Here is an 18,116-nt window from a genome sequence, read left to right as displayed (position 1 = left end):
TTTATCGATCTTATTGATTCTTTCAAAGAACCAGCTCCTAGTTTCGTTGATCTGTTCCACTGTTCTTTTGGTTTCTATTTCATTGATTTCTGCTCTGATCTTTATTATTTCTCTTCTCCCGCTGGGTTTAGGCTTTATTTACTCTTTTCTCTCCAGCTCCTTTAGGTGTAGGGTTAGGTTGTGTATTTGAGACCTTTCTTGTTTCTTGAGAAAGGCTTGTATTGCTATATAGGAGGACGACTTTGTGGCATCCCAAAGATATTGAACAGTTGTGTTCTCATTTTCATTCGTTTCCATGAATTTTTTAAATTCTTTTATTTCCTGGTTGACTCCTTCATTCTTTAGTAGGATGCTGTTTAGCCTCCATGTATTTGAGTTCTTTCAGACTTTCCTCTTGTGATTGAGTTCTAGTTTCAAAGCACTGTGGTCTGAAAATATGCAGGGAATGATCCTAACCTTCTGGTACTGGGTGAGACCTGATTTATGACCCAGGATGTGATCTATTCTGGAGAATGTTCCATGGGCACTAGAGAAGAATGTGTATTCTATAGCTTTGGAATGGAATGTTCTGAATATATCTGTGAAGTCCATCTGGTCCAGTGTGTCATTTAAAGCCTTTATTTCCTTGTTGATCTTTTGCTTAGATGATCTGTCCATTTCAGTCAGGGGGGTGTTAAAGTCCCCTACTATTACTGTATTATTGTCAATGTATTTCTTTGATTTTGTTATTAATTGGCTGCTCCCATGTTAGGGGCATAAATATTTAAAATTGTTAGATCTTCTTGTTGGATAGACCCTTTCAGTATGATATAGTGTCCTTCCTCATCTCTTATTACAGTCTTTGGTTTAAAATCTAATTTGTCTGATATAAGGATTGCCACCCCAGTTTTCTTTTGATGTCCATTATCAAGGTAAATGGTTTTCCATCCCCTCACTTTAAATCTGGAGGTGTTTTTGGGTCTAAAATGAGTCTCTTGCAGATAGCATATCAATGATTCTTCCTTTTTTATCCAATCTGATACCCTGTGTCTTTTGATTGGGGCATCTTAGCCCATTTACTTTCAGAGTAACTATTGAAAGAGATTAATTTAGTGCCACTGTATTGCCTGTAAGGTGACTGTTACTGTATATTGTCTGTGTTCCTTTCTGGTCTATGTTACTTTTAGGCTCTCTCTTTGCTTAGAGGACCCCTTTCAATATTTTTTGTAGGGTTGGTTCGGTGATTGCAAATTCTTTTAGTTTCAGTTTGTCCGGGAAGCTTTTTATCACTCCTTCTATTTTCAACGACAGCCTAGCTGGATAAAGTATTCTTGGCTGCACATTTTTCTCATTTAGTACCCTGAGAACATTTAAATATTGATAAACATTTCAGATGGTCCCCTAGAATCATACAGTCCCACGTGCACTCATTTATTTTTCTTCAATTACTGGTGAGGCTAAGTATCTATTTTTTACTACATTTTTGGGAAATATCTGCTCATTACATCTGTCTCCTTTTTACTATAGAGTGTTATCTTTTTCTTATGAAACTATAAGAGTGCTTTAAATATTAACAATACTAGCCTTTAATAATACTCTTAATTTGTTGCAAACCCAGCTACCCTCAGCCTGGACACTTGTCTCACCTTACTAGACAGCAGGTGTTCTGTGACCTTTGCCTGCTTGCCTGTGGTTTCTGGATGTCAACTCTCTTCTGCATGTTCCTTCTCACCTTACCCCTGCTTTTGTGGCATCACCACTGGACAAGATATCCCGGCCCCTGTGTCATAGATGAGCCTCTGAGCCTATTCCACACACTTTCCTTGTTTGATATTTTTAAACCTTTAACTCTGTTGACAATCTCACTTATTTTAGAGCCAGGAATGAGGTCAGGCCTAGCCTGACACCCAACACATGGACAGAGGGCTGTCCCAACACTACATTCCTTTTCAGAAAGGTGCTAATGGAAGAAAACAATAACACTTCACACACGGCATGATACATTTAAATCATTGCCACTCACCTGATTTAAACTAAACTTGAAAATATGCTTCATTATAAATTTAAAAAATCACAACACAAACACAAAAGAACCTACCTTTGATCCATGCAAATACTGGGGTTGTGCATTAGGCTGTTTATCTCTTTGAAATTCTTGAGAAAATGGTAATACTGTCCGAACAAATCTAAACAAAAAAGGATAAAAAGAAAAAAGAAAACAAATTTAATGGTAGTTCTTTAAAATTCAGAACTTTTCCATTACCCATCAGTTACATCTTCCTTCCAGTTAACTGATCTATCTAATCATCACATAGGAAAATTCTAAGAAATCAAATACCATGAGATATAAATGCTCCCAAGTATAATATATGTATCCAGAGTTCATCAACAGAGTGAGAACACCTGGGTCCTTCTACTGGGTAAGAATCTCCAAACTCTGGGAGACAGTTTGGTTTATTGGCACTAGGACCATTTCATGACTAATTCAGTCCTTTGACAAGTGGTAACAACCAAGCACTCAGGCCTTGCTGGGCCTCTGGCCATGGCAGTGACCTCAGGCAGGCAGATACAGGCAGTCATGTCCAGTTACTCACATCACTAGTTACAAGCTAATGGGAAGAATGCCCAACCTGAGTGCTTATAACCACACTCATAGAGCCACAAGACTGTGGCTTGATAATGGATTAGGAGACACTGAAAATCAAATGCTTGGCTTTTTTAAAGCAAACATGTCAAACCTGGCTAATACTTTCAAATCAAAAGTGTTCAACTGAACATACGAAATTTTAAAAAAGATTTTATTTATTCATTTTACAGAGACAGAGAGAACACAAGCAGGGAGGAGGGGCAGAAGGAGAGGGAGAAGCAAGCTCCCTGCTGAGCCAGGAGCCCGATGTGGGGCTTGATCCCCGAACCTTGGAATCATGACCTAAGCGGAAGGCAGACGCTAAACCGACTGAGCCACCCAGGTGCCCCTAAAATATACAACTTTTATAAAGAAGCATCATTAAGAAAACTATATGGAGTGGCTAATTATTAAATTTGAAGAACTTGATTGACACATATTACACTTTAATAAATAAAAAGGGATGTAATTGGGAAAAGACCACCAGTGCATGAAATGAACATGCACATCTGAGGGGAGGTCAGTGGCCCATAGCATCAGGTGTCTGGATTTTGTTGTTATCCTTTAAAGTGCTGAGTTATTTTGGGCAGGCTGTTAAACTGTTTTCAAGTCAGCGGGAACCTTTCATAATTAGGGAGGCACAGCAGTCAGCACCTGAGGGCTAGTACTAAGGCAGGTCCTCTGGCAATTCTATCGAATGTGTGGGTATTCAAGTGAGCTTTCCCATTCTTGCTGGTAGGGCCTCAAACGGCTCCGAGCTCTGTGCCAGCTCTTGGAATTATTTGGCTCACAGCTCCCTTTGTCCATCCTTACGGAGTTCCACCCGATGAACACACAGTTTAATATTCAAGCAAAACTAAAGGGGCCCCAAGTTGATCTCAGGAGCTATTTCACGATGTAGCTTCCTCTTCCATACTGCAAATCTGCCCTGCCAATTCCAGCTGTGTCAGCTTCCTCGGTTTCCACCAAACAAGACTTCCAGGCTGTACTTGGGATGCCCACCCTCCGCAATGAGGCCCAGAAAGTGCTTCCAGGCAGACAGCAGGGAAGTCAAAGGGCTCACCTCCTCAGTGTCCTTTCCCTTGGGGAAACATAATGTCTGAAAACAGTGCTTTCATAAATGTTGTCTAATTGTTACTCCATTATCCCAAACAACTTTTAAATACCATATATACATATACACGTACACATATATTCTCAATGTAAAGACAAAAACAGTGGAAACAAATACTGAATTCCAGTTAGTAGGTTTGTGTTTCATGGTAGGAAGGATTAGTAATTTTGAAACTATTTTCCGCATTTTCTAGAACTGAGCAAGTGAGTAAATATACCAAAAATAATGAAACAGGATTCTCAGTGTAGAAGGGAGTTACAAAAATGGAAAGAGAGAGAGAAAACAAGAATGAGACCCCCCGGTGCAGAACTGGAACCGAAGATACCAGTGTGAATTCACGAATAGAATACGTAGACAGCTACAGAGAAGCCGTGCATACACATGCTTTATGGGTTTGTATCCCCAGAAAGATAATTTGAAGTCTTAATTACCAGTACCTCAGAACGTGATCATATTCAGAAACAGGGCCATTGCAGATGTAATTAGTTAAGATGAGGTCATACTGAACTAGAGCGGGCCCTTAATGAGTCAGTATGACTCGTGTCCTTCTAAGAGGAGAGACACTCATGTCTAACGAGGCAGAGATTGGAACGATACAGCTGCACACTAAGGAAGGCCAAGAATCGCTGGCCACCATCAGAAGCTGGGAAGAGGCAAGAGAAGATTCTACCCAGAGGCTTAGAGGAACCAGCACAGCCCTGCTGACATCCTGATTTTGGACATCTAGCCTCCAGAACTGTGAGAAAAGAAATTTTTGTTGTTTGAAGCCCCATGGTTTGTGATAATTTGTTAGAGGAATCTAATACAGTACACAGTCAGGTACTTCCTAGCTCTGAACATCAAAAGGGTCTAGAAACAATGACATCCCAGTAATACCCAGACTTACTTTTTAAATATTAAGCCCAGTTCTAAAATATTCTCCAGTAAAAAGAATCCTGTGGAAATGACAAGTTTCAAGGATAGAGCCTGAGAAGTACAAGATGAACCTGGAACTTCTTGAGGTGCAGGAAGTGCTTCAAAATGATGGGGACAGCCAGAGGACATAGAAATCAGGTAGAAGGGGCTCCCGCTGGCCAAAATGGGGCCACCTTGAGCCACAAAACCCAAATTATGAGAGTAACAGATTTTAATGCTGAGTTAGAATCCCCAAGTCCTTACGCATACTAAACAAATAAATAAATGTTAACCCATACAACAGAAGGCCAACTACTATGTATCCATGGAATGATGCAGTTTGAGAATCATCATTGTTCAACCACCATAATGATAAGTGCTAACAGTAGAGAAACCTGGTAGCCACCATCCTAACAAAGGGGCAGAAGTTGGGCGCCTGAGTGGCTCAGTTGGTTAAGCAACTGCCTTCGGCTCAGGTCATGATCCTGGAGTCCCGGGACCGAGTCCCACATCGGGCTCCCTGCTCAGCAGGGAGTCTGCTTCTCCCTCTGACCCTCTTCCCTCTCGTGCTCTCTCTCATTCTCTCTCTCTCAAATAAATAAATAAAATCTTTAAAAAAAACCCCAAAAAACAAAGGGGCAGAAGTTAACATCACCAGTAACGGGACAAAGTAGTGCCCTTTGCTTCATGGTATGCTGCACTGAGAACACACTGCTCCCTCTGTGGCCTTCCACCCTCTGAGGCTTAACTCTGATCCCAGTTGTTGGCCTGTTTCCACAGCTACAGCATTTTCATACAATGATTAGCTGTATAGGTTAAACTTAAGTCACAGGCCACCCTAAACCATTTCCCAGAGCCACCAGGCAAAATCCCTAATCAAAAATAAGCAGCAACATCAGTAGATATGCCAAGCAACAAATTAAGTTCTGGTTTCCCTCAAGCAGCTCTTAGAAAACCCTCAAGTATGGAATTAAAATTCTGGGTGGCACAGTTTGGTCTGTCTGCTCAGGGTTCCAGTTCAGTTCTCCAGGAGCCTTGGTGGGCAGAACAGCCTCCTGTAACACAGGTGGGGCCCACTCCCAGCCTCCGTGGGCTTTGTGCTCACTCTGCAAACAGGGATGTTCACATGGGCCAATGGGAGAAATATGCCACAATAGACGAAGGCGCCCAGGGCTGTCCCTTCTGCTTGCTGTCATTTGCATTTGACACTGTGCTGTGTGTTCTCAGGAAATTGGGGCTAAGGTACCATTTGGCAGCTCTCCTCAGTTATATATTGGATGCCTCAATGTTCCTCAGACAGACAGTTCCACCAGGGTCCTATAAAAGGCATATGCCTGAAGGTTTTCTACCCTTCAGTAGGTCACTGGGTTACACAGCACCAACGTCCTGACCTGAGCCCTGCCAACTTTGTCTTTGACAACCAGACTCCTGCTGCCTGCAGGCCAGGCAGCCTTGGATGGTGGGATGTTCTCTGTCAACAACACCAAACAGGGAACACACATGGGCCCCCTTGGCTGGCATGGACTCAGAATCTGGTCCATCTCCCTAACTCCATACTCCTCACCCAACATTTGTTCAGATGTCTAAAGTCTTTCAGAAAACACAGCAATTCAACACAAGAGTTTATGGCAAATGCTGACATTTCATCATTATGTAATGCTGACCCTCCTCTATAGCTCATGTCACTTCTGAGGGGTTGGCCCACCGAACCATCACCAAGACCAGGGCATGTGGGTGCTATATGGACTCCAGAGTTCCTCTACACACAAGTGCAGCAGGCATAAAGGAGGCTCTAGGGAACACCTTTAATTATTCCTTTTGCAAGATCTCTGGGAAATCCCTTAAAGGGTGACAAAATGCTAGATAATTAAAAAAATTATAATGTAAAACAGTACAAAAAAAAAAATCACAACTCCTTGTGTTGCCCGATTCCGACCTCACTGTGACACCTTTTTTCAGCCCACTGATAGCGGGGTTCTGTTGTATGTCACCTTCGGAGACCCCAGACAAGGCAAAACAATTTAAGGAAAGGTAACAAATTAATTCCAAAGGTTCCAAATGGACCAACCAAAACAACTCTTTGGTCCTGCAAGCATCAGCCATGACTTTTCTTCAGAGGCAGAAAAGCATATTTATACCCTAACACAGAATGACCCTTCTTGTTCTCTATCACTTGGAATAAGAATATGTATATAACACTATTCCTAATAACACCCATTTTGGCAAAATAAAAAAATATATATGTATATCTGACTGGATGGCAAAAACTGTAGAAGACCCATTTTTTGATGAGAGAAATCTCTAGGGACTTAATTATTTTCCTCCTCATATCTGTATATATGATTTCTAGTTCTTCTATAATTATGATGATTATAATATGTAAAAAAATATTTTTTCAGTTAATTCAGACTCTGTAACAACTTGAAAGATACCTACTTCAGGAAACTGGGCATCTTAAAAGAATTAAACAGAGATGAGCAGTCGGTAAAGTCTGGTTCTGGTGGACTGTGCCCAGCCAGGCCCAGAAGCCCCTTCACTGGAGGAGGTTGACCAGGGCTCCTCCACCCGTGGCTCTGGAAGCCATGGCCACGTCTCTACCATTGCTGGGGACAGGCCTCAGCCATCCAGGACCAGTCTGATGGCCTAGTCCCATGCACCTGGGAACAGGCCTGCCTCCCCACAAGGAAATCTAACCTTGGGGTGCTGAACAGATAATGGCAACAGCACGCCTGGTCAGACTACAGGAGGGCCTCCCTTCTGTCCTCAGTTCTAGAGCTCATCACCTCCTTGAGACACAAAACTCTGGGCCTGAAAGTCAGTAACAATTCAGCCAATACACAATGGGATGCTGAGATCCAGTAGGAAAGCCGAAGACAATGATTTTTAAAAAGTGGTCATAACACACACAAGCACACACACATGTACACACACGTCCCTGGCATGTGCTCACAGGGAGCAGGAGCTGAACTAAGGGCACATGGGACAAACCGCAGACAGGTGGCTGCCCAGCGCACAGAGGCCAAGACCTGCCTTGGATCTGGGCCATACCATGGGGCTGAACCACATGGAAGTGCTGCTGTCAACCATGCCACTCACCTAACTTGCCACTCTGTGCTGTTCAACATAGTAGCAAAGGGTAGGTGGGTGAGAGGGTGGCTAACTGATGGATCTTTATACACCCCAACATCCCAGAATGGATGAAAAGTAGAGTCAGTGACTACATCCCAACATCAGGCAGAGGCAGACTTACAACTGTGTGGGTGGTACAGACCCTGGAGCTGGTATCCACATGCACCATGAGATCAAGCTCTGAGCTACGAGCAACTGCCCCAGACAGGTATCCCAGCCTGCTGTGCAGTTTCCACATGCAAAGCTGTAAGACATGCCCAGGGGCTGGTCTAGGGCTACACTTCCAAAAAAGAGGAGACTAGGGGGGCCTAAATACCTGGACATGAGAAATGATAGGGAACAGGGGAGGAGACAGCAACCTAGTGGACAATGTGGAGACCCTGAGATCATCCCACTCAGGAACCCTTTGGCAAGGGCATCCAGAACCATCCATGAGGTGGCACGCTCACCGGTTGGTGGAGCCATTGTAGCAGTAGTTGGGCAGGAAGTCATAGTTGAGTTCCCAGAAGACATGGAGGGTGATTCTCCCATAGGGCGCTGACACATTGTGGTTGGCCTCCCGGAACATGGCATCAAAGCTATCCAGTGTCAGGTACCTGCTTAGCAGCTTGTGGGTCATGCGGTTGATTTCCAAAAGGCCATCCAACTCCTACAGGACCACAAAGACAGGGGTGTGAGGACAGAAATGGGCCCAGCACAGTGGCCTTGATTCCCCACATGAGCAGTGCCATGGTTGGGGGCAGGGCAGAGTGGGCAGAAGACAGCAGGACACACAGAGGTGAGGATGGTGCGCTAGGCCAAGAATACACACAGTGGGGGTCTAGTAGGTCACAGGAGCTTGCTTCTTATACCTAAATTCATTATGTCCTCTCCACTGCCTTTGAAATAGCCCTCCTTACTGTGGTCACCCTCACAGGGCCATCATTCTTTCACCACTGAAGGTCACCTCCGCACTGACCCCACCCCTGGGCCCACCCACAGGGCCCAGACCACCCCCACCCTTGCTGGAGCACTGGGTCCTCAGGCATCAACCTGAGTCAGCCTAACGTGCCTGGTATTATTCAAAAGCACGGCTATGTAGCAGTCAGCAAGCACATTCACAGATGGCCTTCCAAGCTTTCAGAGTTTGCTCATAAAGATGCCTAGGTCTGTGCTATCTACTGCAGCATCCACTAGCCACATAGGGCAATGAGATGTGGCTGGTCCAAACTGAGATGCACTGTGCATATGAGTTACACACCAGATTTAAAAAATCAAGTACGAAGACAAAGAATGTAAGATATCCATGTCAATAATATAATTCTGTGGAAGAATATGAGGAGCACTGCTCATCCTATGTGGAGATGCTCGAACCTGAGTTGTTCATGCCCACCACTCACTGAGGCCTCTCTTATTCTACCCAAAGCTGCATCTCTAGGAATGAACAATCTTCCCTGAGTTCTTACATCTTCACTACCATTTGTCTGCAGACTTTATTCTTGGAAGATCTATTTGGCTTGTCACAAAATCCTTAATTCATACTTCCTTTCCTTGGCTTCTGGCATGAACTGCTATGGGCAAAGCTCTGAGGACAAATTTTCTTTCTCCGATCACTCTACTCAGATATCCAGAGGATTTTTTCTTTTCCTTTAAAGTCTAATACTTTTCCTGCAATATTCCTTGGTGTTGGCCACTTTGGGTCAGTTTTCCCAGGCACATGCCATAGGCTTTTAATATATATTTTATAACATGTCTTGATTTTTTTTATATATAAATTCTCTTCATTTAAATTTTAGGTGGTTGGGGCACCTGGGTGGCTCAGTTGTTAAGCGTCTGCCTTCAGCTCAGGTCACGATCCCAGGGTCCTGGGATCGAGCCCTGCATTGGGCTCTCTGCTAGGCGGGAAGCCTACTTCTCCCTCTGCCACTCCCTCTGCTTGTGTTCCCTCTCTCGCTGTGTCTCTCTGTCAAATAAATAAATAAAATCTTAAAAAAAAAAATTTTAAATTAAATAAATAAATTTTAGGTGGTTAACATACGGTGCAATATTGGCTTCTGGAGTAAAATTCAGTGATTCATCACCTGCATACAACACCCAGTACTCATCCTAACAAGTACCCTCCTTAATGCCCATCACCCATCTAGCCCATCCCCCACCCACCTCCCTCCATCAACCCTGTTTGTTCTCTATCGTTCAATCTCTCCTGGTTTGTTTCCCTCTCTCCTTTTTTTCTTTTCCCCCTTCCCTTATGTTCATCTATTTTCTGCCTTAAATTCCACATATGAGTGAGATCATATGGCATTTGTCTTTCTCTGACTGACTTATTTCACTTAGTATAATATACTCTAGCTCCATCCACACCACTGCAAATGACAAGATTTCATATATTTTTGATGGCTGAGTAATATTCCATTGTGAATTCAGACTACATCTTCTTTATCCATTCATCAGTCAATGGACATTTGGGCTCTCTCCATAGTTTGACTATTGTTCATAAAAGCATGTCTTAAATTCTATCAATGTTTTCTTGAAATACAACTTTTAATATTTGTTCCACCCTGTTGCTTTGGTTTTTCTCTATGATATTTGTATGTCCTCTATGATATGTTTTTCTTTATGATATGTATGTTCCCTCTATGTTTGTTAGATCCTCATTGTCTATCTTCTGTATCATTTTCTTTCAAATACTTTTTCTGTGTTCTTTTTGATTTTTAAAATTTTCCTTCTTTTATTCTCTTGCCATAGTTAGGTGTAACTTATTCAAGGTTAGGATTACTTCTTTGAAAATTTACAATTGTGACTACTAAGAGCAGACACTAAAAAAACGACAGGATAGGCCACGCTTGTTCAGTGCATACCTTTTGCTTCCTATGCAAAAACTGAACCTACTATTGGTTCAATTTATCAGTAAGGACACAATTAAAATTAGCTCCAATCCTTGTAACCAGTTTTCCACAAATCTGCTGAACCTGACAAAAGGTTCTTACACTTACAACTATTGATGTCAGGTCTTCACTTTCAAATCGTCCAATAGCCAGTTCCAGAGACTTATACATGGCTGCTGAGACACGCTGAGTAATCAGGCGATTAAGGTCTATGGATCTGCCTAGGAGCTGGAAGAAGGAGAAAGGAAAAAAAGAATGAACAATAAAAAACAAACAAGGGTGCCTGGGTGGCTCAGTCGGTTAAGCGTCTGCCTTTGGCTCAGGTCATGATCCCAGAGTCCTGGGATCGAGTCCCATGTTGGGCTCCCTGCTCAGTGGGGAGTCTGCTTCTCTGCCCCTCCCCTGGCTCGTGTTCTCTCTCTCAAATAAATAAAAATCTTAAAAAAAAAATATATATATATATATATTCATTCTCCCGGAATCCAATTCCAAAAGATAAGGCAAACAAATAATATACAAAATGTAAACATTTTAGATCAAATAATATATATAGGTGTCATGATCAAATACCCTACTTTCCTGGAGCGGAAATTTCTACAAGTCAAAACCATAAAGGACTTTTGTATTATCATCCTTTGCATTGAACTTACACTTATGTCATGGACAGAAACCCCAAGTTTCACCAAACACCCTGGAGAATCTGGGTTTGTCACTGAAGATGTGCCTCATAATGCTGTTCAGGACCATCAGGGCCACCACGGAGCAGGCTGTGCATGCCTAACCTCCACAGTGTTACAACGATGAGTAAGAGAAAATTATTCACTCTCTATTTCAGAGTCCTAACAATATATGTGTCCCTCAATATCATTTCAGTAACAAAAATATGGACAAAATCCTGGTGGAAATGTCTCAAAATATGAATGGTGATTATCTGTAGAATTAAATGGAATTTTCCTTATAGTTTTCTGTATTTTCCTAATTTATGACATAGATATAGTTTGTAAGGAAACAAAAAATAAGCACTGTACTTTTTATTCTTTGTGCTGGCCAAGAAAAAGCTCCTCCTCAACACTCAGCTGACAAATGTTTCTCACCTTCGTTCTTTTAAAAAGTTCTAACTTTTGGGCTCTTGGAGAGGACCCAAGCCCTCTGGGGCCATGCCTTCCCCTGGGAGCCAGAGCAGGGTGGGGTGCAGAGTGCTGCAAGTCTTCCCTTTGGGTTTCAGGGTATCCAAAAGAAATTGTTTTTAAAATTTCAACACTTCAGGGCGCCTGGGTGTCTCAGTCGTTAAGTGTCTGCCTTAGGTTCAGGTCATGATCTCAGGGCCCTGGGATGGAGCCCTGCATCGGGCTCCCTGCTCCGCGGGAAGCCTGCTTCTCCCTCTCCCACTCCCCCGGCTTGTGTTCCCTCTCTCGCCGTGTCTCTCTCTGTTAAATACATAAATAAAATCTTTAAAAAAATTTTTTTTCAACACTTTATAAGGATGTGGCCACAGTCACAGAACATACTGACATCTATTAAAACCCAGTGAACTCTCAGAAAACCTCACCATGCCAATACCAGCTCCCTGCCTCACCATGCCCTGGAGAGGTCTGACTCACCTGCACATGCCTCTGCTTAAGCAGTGTCTCATAGCGGTTAGATGGTGGGAGATGAATCGTTGCTCCCTGATTCTTGCATTCTGATCGTAAACGTTTATCAAGAAGCAAACTAGTATGGAAGAAGAGAAGACACTTCTCATATGCTGTGAATTTTAATGGAAATGTCAGATCAAGTTACCCAAGATTTCATGTCCCAATCATAAACCATAGACTCACCTTCCTGCCATAACCTTATAATATGCAAATATCTGGTCTGCCAGCTTATAAACAAATTGGTCAAAGCATAGATTCACCTGAAGAAAAAGAAAGCATATATTAGATTTTTATTTCCTAAAGATCAAATAAGACAATTGAGGAAAAAAAAACACTCTTGATCCACCAAATTCCATTTCTAGGTATTTAACCAAAAAAATTGAACATACTAACTTGAAAAGATATATGCACCCCCATGTTTACAGCAGCATTATTTACAAGAGCCAAGACATGGAAGCAACCTAAGTGTCCACTGATGGATAAACATATACAGAATTGTGACACACACACATGAATATTACTCAGTCATAAAAAAGGAAATCCTGCCATTTGCAACTACATGGATGGACCCTGAGGGCATTATGCTCACTGAAATAAGTCAGACAAAGACAAATACTGTACAATCTCACTTATATGTGGAATCTTAAAAACAACAACAACAAAACAAATGCATAGAGAACAGACTGGTGGTTCCAGAGGCAGGGGTAGGTAGCGATGGGCAAAATGGGTGAAAGTGGTCAAAAGGTACAAACTTCCAGTTATAAAATGAATACGTTCTGGGAATATAAAGTTAAAAGAAAATCTTTTGTTAAGGCAACTAACAAAGGCTCTCTTATTAGAAAAGAGAAACAAGAAACAACCTCATTGTCTAAAAACAACAGATTAAAATATATCCTGGTGTGGCCAGGAGTGACTACTACACAGCCACTGAAAATTCTATCAGAACCTCTCTTACTGATGGAGAAAAATGCTCCCTGTCTCTTAAAGGCAAAGGATTATGAAAAAGTCTCTCTTCAACATGTGTTCCCAGTGGTTAATATGCACTGCCTTTGGGTTCTGCTCCTGCCACTGGGCTGTGTATCCCAGGGGCCACATGTGGCCTCCCCTGGAACATGGCCGGCTGCTCTGGGCACTGAGGTCGGGGAGGAGACATAGGATGGACACAGCCTTGTGACTCCACCCCCAAAACTGTATCTTCCCTTGCAAATGGGGTTAGCCTCCCCACCTAGAACTCTGATAAGGACACTATGTGCTCAAAGAGGAGCCACCCCAGGACCTGCAGGTCTCTGCCGTATGCCTACCCTACATGGCCCAGGAGCCTTTATCTCCCTGAAGAAGCACTTTCTAGTGTCTCTGTGAGGAGGCAGAGAAGGACATCTAGATGCACAATGAAATTTGTTGAGGTTAAATGCTCTTAAATCTTAAGCTACAAAATAAGATTTATCTCCTTAGCTGCATGCACACAGATTTAATAGTTCCACTTGTAGGAATCTGTCCTCAAAAAATAATCAAACGCAGCTAAAAAATTAGGTGCAAGGAAGTTCATCAAAGCATCACTCCCAATATGCAAAAATAAAAAGCTAAAACGAAAGAAATAAAATAAGGGTTGGTTTAAATTGTGTTCATAACAGAAGACAGGTGAGGATACAGAGGTACTTATGACATGCAGTCAAATCTTAATGTTATAAGACCCCAATCATCACATGTGTAGATGCAGATAGAAGGGTTCACTCCAAAATGTTTATTTCAAAAGTTCATTCTATTGTTTAAACCTCCTTGTATTATAAAGAAAATTTGCTTCCTCTAATACTCAGAGAAAAAGGAAATTAAAGTTTGTTAAAGGTGCCTAGGCCCTCACCTCTGCCTCAATTTCATCGTAGAGAAACTGCTTGTTGAACCTGGTGAGGGCATAGTGTGCGCTGTCATTGTACAGGTCCAGGGAGTACAGGACGTACCTGCAGAGGGGGCAAATGGTCAGCCCAGCCTTCCCCAAGGGGCTTCTTGGCTCTCACATCCCACACTCCAGGCGAAATTTAACATTCATTGTTGTTGTTTTTTTTTTTTTAAGATTTTATTTATTTATTTGACAGAGAGAGACACAGTGAGAGAGGGAACACAAACGGGGAGTGGGAGAGGGAGAAGCAGGCTTCCCGCTGAGCAGGGAGCCTGATGCGGGGCTCGATCCCAGGACCCTGGGATCATGACCCGAGCCGAAGGCAGATGCCCAACAACTGAGCCAACCCAGGCGTCCCTTAACATTCACTGTTGACATCTCACATGAGGAAAAACAATCTCTTACTTCAGACACCAAATGGGGTCCCTGCCAAGGGCCCTAATGGACCAAGCCAGACGATCCCACGGATGGGACACACTTGCTAAGGCCAGGCCCAGGGCCCCGGGTGGGTCCACAAGGGCTTCCTGTAACATCATCTTCTCACTTATTTATGTTTCAAAGTTTTTCACCACAGAATACAATATTTTTTATAACCACAAAACAAGTTATTTTCTTATTTCTAAGAATGAACTGTCGGACTTAATAAGAAAAACCTATGAAGATCCTGGGTTCCACAGCTGACCACAACCATGTCCAGCAGGGCCAAAAGCCCCTCTCCCCTAGCCCCGTATTTGGACAAAAGGCAGCAGCCAGCAGTCTCCTCCAGTGGTAAGGTCCCTCTGAGGTACAAGGTCGCTTCCACCTCACAGCAGGAAGGCTGTGTAAGCCATGGGGCCAAGCTCAACTCCAAAGACACAACACAGAGGCACGCCAAGACCTCTGCATTAGATCTCCATGCTCCTCATCTCCTCTCTGGTGCTGCAGAACAGACGTTACTGCCACTCCAGAGAAAGTGGAAGGCCATCCTCCTGACCACCACATAAGAACTGATGTGCACAGGCAAAGACAAGGTGTGATACATTTGCTCTGTGTGCCGAAGAACCTGTTGGGTCAGTCCCCAGTCTGTTCACAAGACATACCCCTTTCCTATTACTTTACCTGCAGGAACCTCCTATTTTGAAAGTCTCCCACCCCCTACCCTGGCCTTGAGCCCTCACCTCAAAAGAAAGCTATTCAATTAATACTTCCCCTCCCAAATTCATCTGGCTCAGAGGCTGTGCCACATGAGAGGCTAGGCCACCTCTCCTTTTGCTGACCCTAGCTGAGCCCCCAGGGCCTCACTAGTACCTAACACAGTGGGACTTAGTGACTTCTGCTGCCTGAGTTCCTGATTTTAGTCTAAAGCCAAGAAACCCGTTACTTGTATTAATCTCTGAAGTCTTACCCCAAGTATGACAACTTCAAATGAAGTGCTGAAAACAGCCCAACCCCTCCTCCATCTCCCAGCTCCCAAATGCCACCAAGGACCCTGGTCATCACAAAGAGCTAAGACACGGCCACAGGGTACTCACTCCATCATTGACGCCTCCTTGGTCTCCAGGATGTGGTCCGTCAGGATCCAGGGCATGGACATCTCAATAGGGAACTGGATCCTCCTGCCCATTGTCAGTTCCAGAAAGAACTCTCGGAACCACAACTGTGAAAGGTCACAGCACTGCTGGAGTGTTTCTTGAAGGATTCAAATGATATCATGTTAATCTTCTGCAAGCAGAAAAAACTCAGCAGGACGATCTAGGACAGGGAGAGGCATGTGCGAGGTGCCGGCTCCTTCAATCTCAGCCCTGAGCCATGCGGGAGTGGACGTGAGCAGGGAGGGGTGACACGGCACCTCACACCAGAGATGAGACAACCACAATGTGGCTGCAAGCAAAGCCACCCTAGACCGTGCACATTCTCTCTCACAAAAAGAACAGAGTCAGCATCTTTCCCCTGCTGGTCTGGCACGGACATGACCACCCACCAATGGAACCTTGTCAACCCTGTGAGCTTCTTTGAGGGATTGGGAGGGGGAAAAATGTCATTTTTAAAAGGAAAAATAAAAACCATGTTATTTTACTTAGGATAAAGATACAGCATTACATGCGTATTCAGTACAAGTTTATCTAATGTAAAATAGAAACAAATGAAAAAAAAAAATGTGTCCATCATTTGACAAGTGAAAAACAAAAGCCTTGCTATTTACTCGAAACCGGCAGCACCTGCAGCCAAGATAGAAGCTTCCTGCTCTGAGCAAGCTGCTGCAGCACCAGAATAAACATGGACTCCACAATGACAAGGGTATCCACCCAGCACCCCGGTCAAGGTGACTGCCATCTTCCACACATCACTGCTCGTGGGGGCTGTTTCTGATACTTAACACTATCTTATACTTATCACTTATCACTATCTGATACTTATCACTGTTCTCAAGCCACGTGACAGATTACATTCATCTCTGTTTCTGACCTCATATGGGTTATAAAGACTGCATTCAAGTCACAGAGCCAGCCACGGGCCCATGGCCCTCATCCTTCTAAGGGCCACGCCACATTTAAAGCGACAGGTGAGGGAATATCACGAAGGTTACAACACAGGTCACCGTCTGGGTGTGTGAGGGGACCACAGCAGGGGATGGTCAGCGGAAGCAGTCTAGACGGTGTTAGCAATGTTAGAACATGCTGGGCCAGACGCTGGTCAGCAGTATCTCTTACCACTGAAATTTATCAAGTGAGTGTAGAAGAATGACTCTCGATGAAATTTTTCTATGTCCAATATGGTGGGCCCCTCAAGGCTACTTCTCAAGGTTTTCTTGGAACCACTTTTGTCTGCAATGAGGGACTCTAGCATGGTTCTCACCATGTAAAGCTGCATTATCCAAGGAAACATTTGTGGGGGAGAAAATATACATGGTATATTAGTTACACCAAACTCAGATAAACCACAAGAGGAAGACTACTCCGCTATGCCCTGACCAGGGCCAGGCTGGAGCGGTAAGCCTACCACTATACCAGCTCCTCAAAGTGGGTCTGGGCACCCATCTAAGTAGCGAAGTTGGTGCTGCTTGGGACAAAGAATCTGTTGCGGAGCAGTTCACCTCTGTGCCATAAACATCAACAAGAAAAACAAATGATGTCTTACCACCAAAGGTTAAAAGAGGTGGATAGGTGTAGGACTGCCTCAGAAACGCGTTTACCACATGCAAGAGTCTTTCCATGCCCAAAGACTTGAGCTGCCTCAGCAGCTCAGCAGAGCTCAAGGACTCCGCCATGGTGCGCACCAGGTAGAGCTAGACACGGACAGATGGGGGGGAGAGGTGGGAGAGAGCCGTTAGTCACAGGACACACACATCATGGGGTGGGGAGACACACATGGGGACGGAGGGTGGGGAAGGTGCACGCACGTTGGACAGAACCAGAACCCTCCTTAAGTGGTCCAAATGCCTTCCTCCCAGATATTTGAGAGGTTTCATATAGAGCCAACAACGTGCTTTGGTGGTAGTTCCCTGAAAGACTGGCAGAAGAGATTATAAAAAGCCCCCAACAGAAGAACAATGAGTAAACAATACTAAGCCCCAAAATGGGAAGAGAAAAGCAGAAGGACACATTAAATCAGGTATGAGAGTCAAAAGAAAGCTGCTTTTGGGGGGCAGGAGGCTGAGCATGCCAGGAGAGAAAACAGCAGTGGTGGTTTAAGACCAGGGACACAAAAAAGCTACATTCTTAAATTTCTAAAAGTTTTATCTTCAGAAACAATCATTTTTAGTCCCAACATAAAAAGTAAAACCATACATTTAAACACCCACCAGGAGACACAGCGTAAATACGGACACATTAGACTTTCACCCACATTTTTGCAATGGGAGTCAATGCAGTCAAATTAAATTCTGCATGCAAATCATCAAATCCAAGAATCACAAGGATGTCTTGGCAAAATGCTCCAGATTCACGTGGGCAGGGAACAGAGGAGCAGAAAAGGCACAGGCAATATTTGATCATCTTGAGCA

At 43.7% G+C, this 18,116-nt stretch overlaps 1 protein-coding gene across 1 annotated transcript in view; it reads right to left on the bottom strand.

Moving 5' to 3' along the window:
- Positions 1-18,116, bottom strand: part of CYFIP1 (cytoplasmic FMR1 interacting protein 1) — a 118,680-nt gene that overhangs the window by 35,024 nt on the left and 65,540 nt on the right. Inside the window, exons 16-23 of the mRNA XM_025852106.2 lie at positions 16,825-16,978; positions 15,646-15,802; positions 14,099-14,195; positions 12,424-12,500; positions 12,208-12,316; positions 10,715-10,834; positions 8,192-8,391; positions 2,078-2,165 (exon numbers count right to left, since the gene is read on the bottom strand). Coding sequence (XP_025707891.1) covers positions 2,078-2,165; positions 8,192-8,391; positions 10,715-10,834; positions 12,208-12,316; positions 12,424-12,500; positions 14,099-14,195; positions 15,646-15,802; positions 16,825-16,978 — 1,002 coding nt within the window. The remainder of the gene's footprint in view (positions 1-2,077; positions 2,166-8,191; positions 8,392-10,714; positions 10,835-12,207; positions 12,317-12,423; positions 12,501-14,098; positions 14,196-15,645; positions 15,803-16,824; positions 16,979-18,116) is intronic.

Source organism: Callorhinus ursinus, unplaced genomic scaffold (genome assembly GCF_003265705.2).
Source record: "Callorhinus ursinus isolate GAN/ISIS: 27379988/994484 unplaced genomic scaffold, GSC_fseal_2.0 scaffold78, whole genome shotgun sequence".
NCBI classification, from domain to species: Eukaryota; Metazoa; Chordata; class Mammalia; order Carnivora; family Otariidae; genus Callorhinus; species Callorhinus ursinus.
The sequence above is the reverse complement of the archived record's forward strand: the minus strand, read 5'-3'. Positions and strand labels throughout refer to the sequence as shown.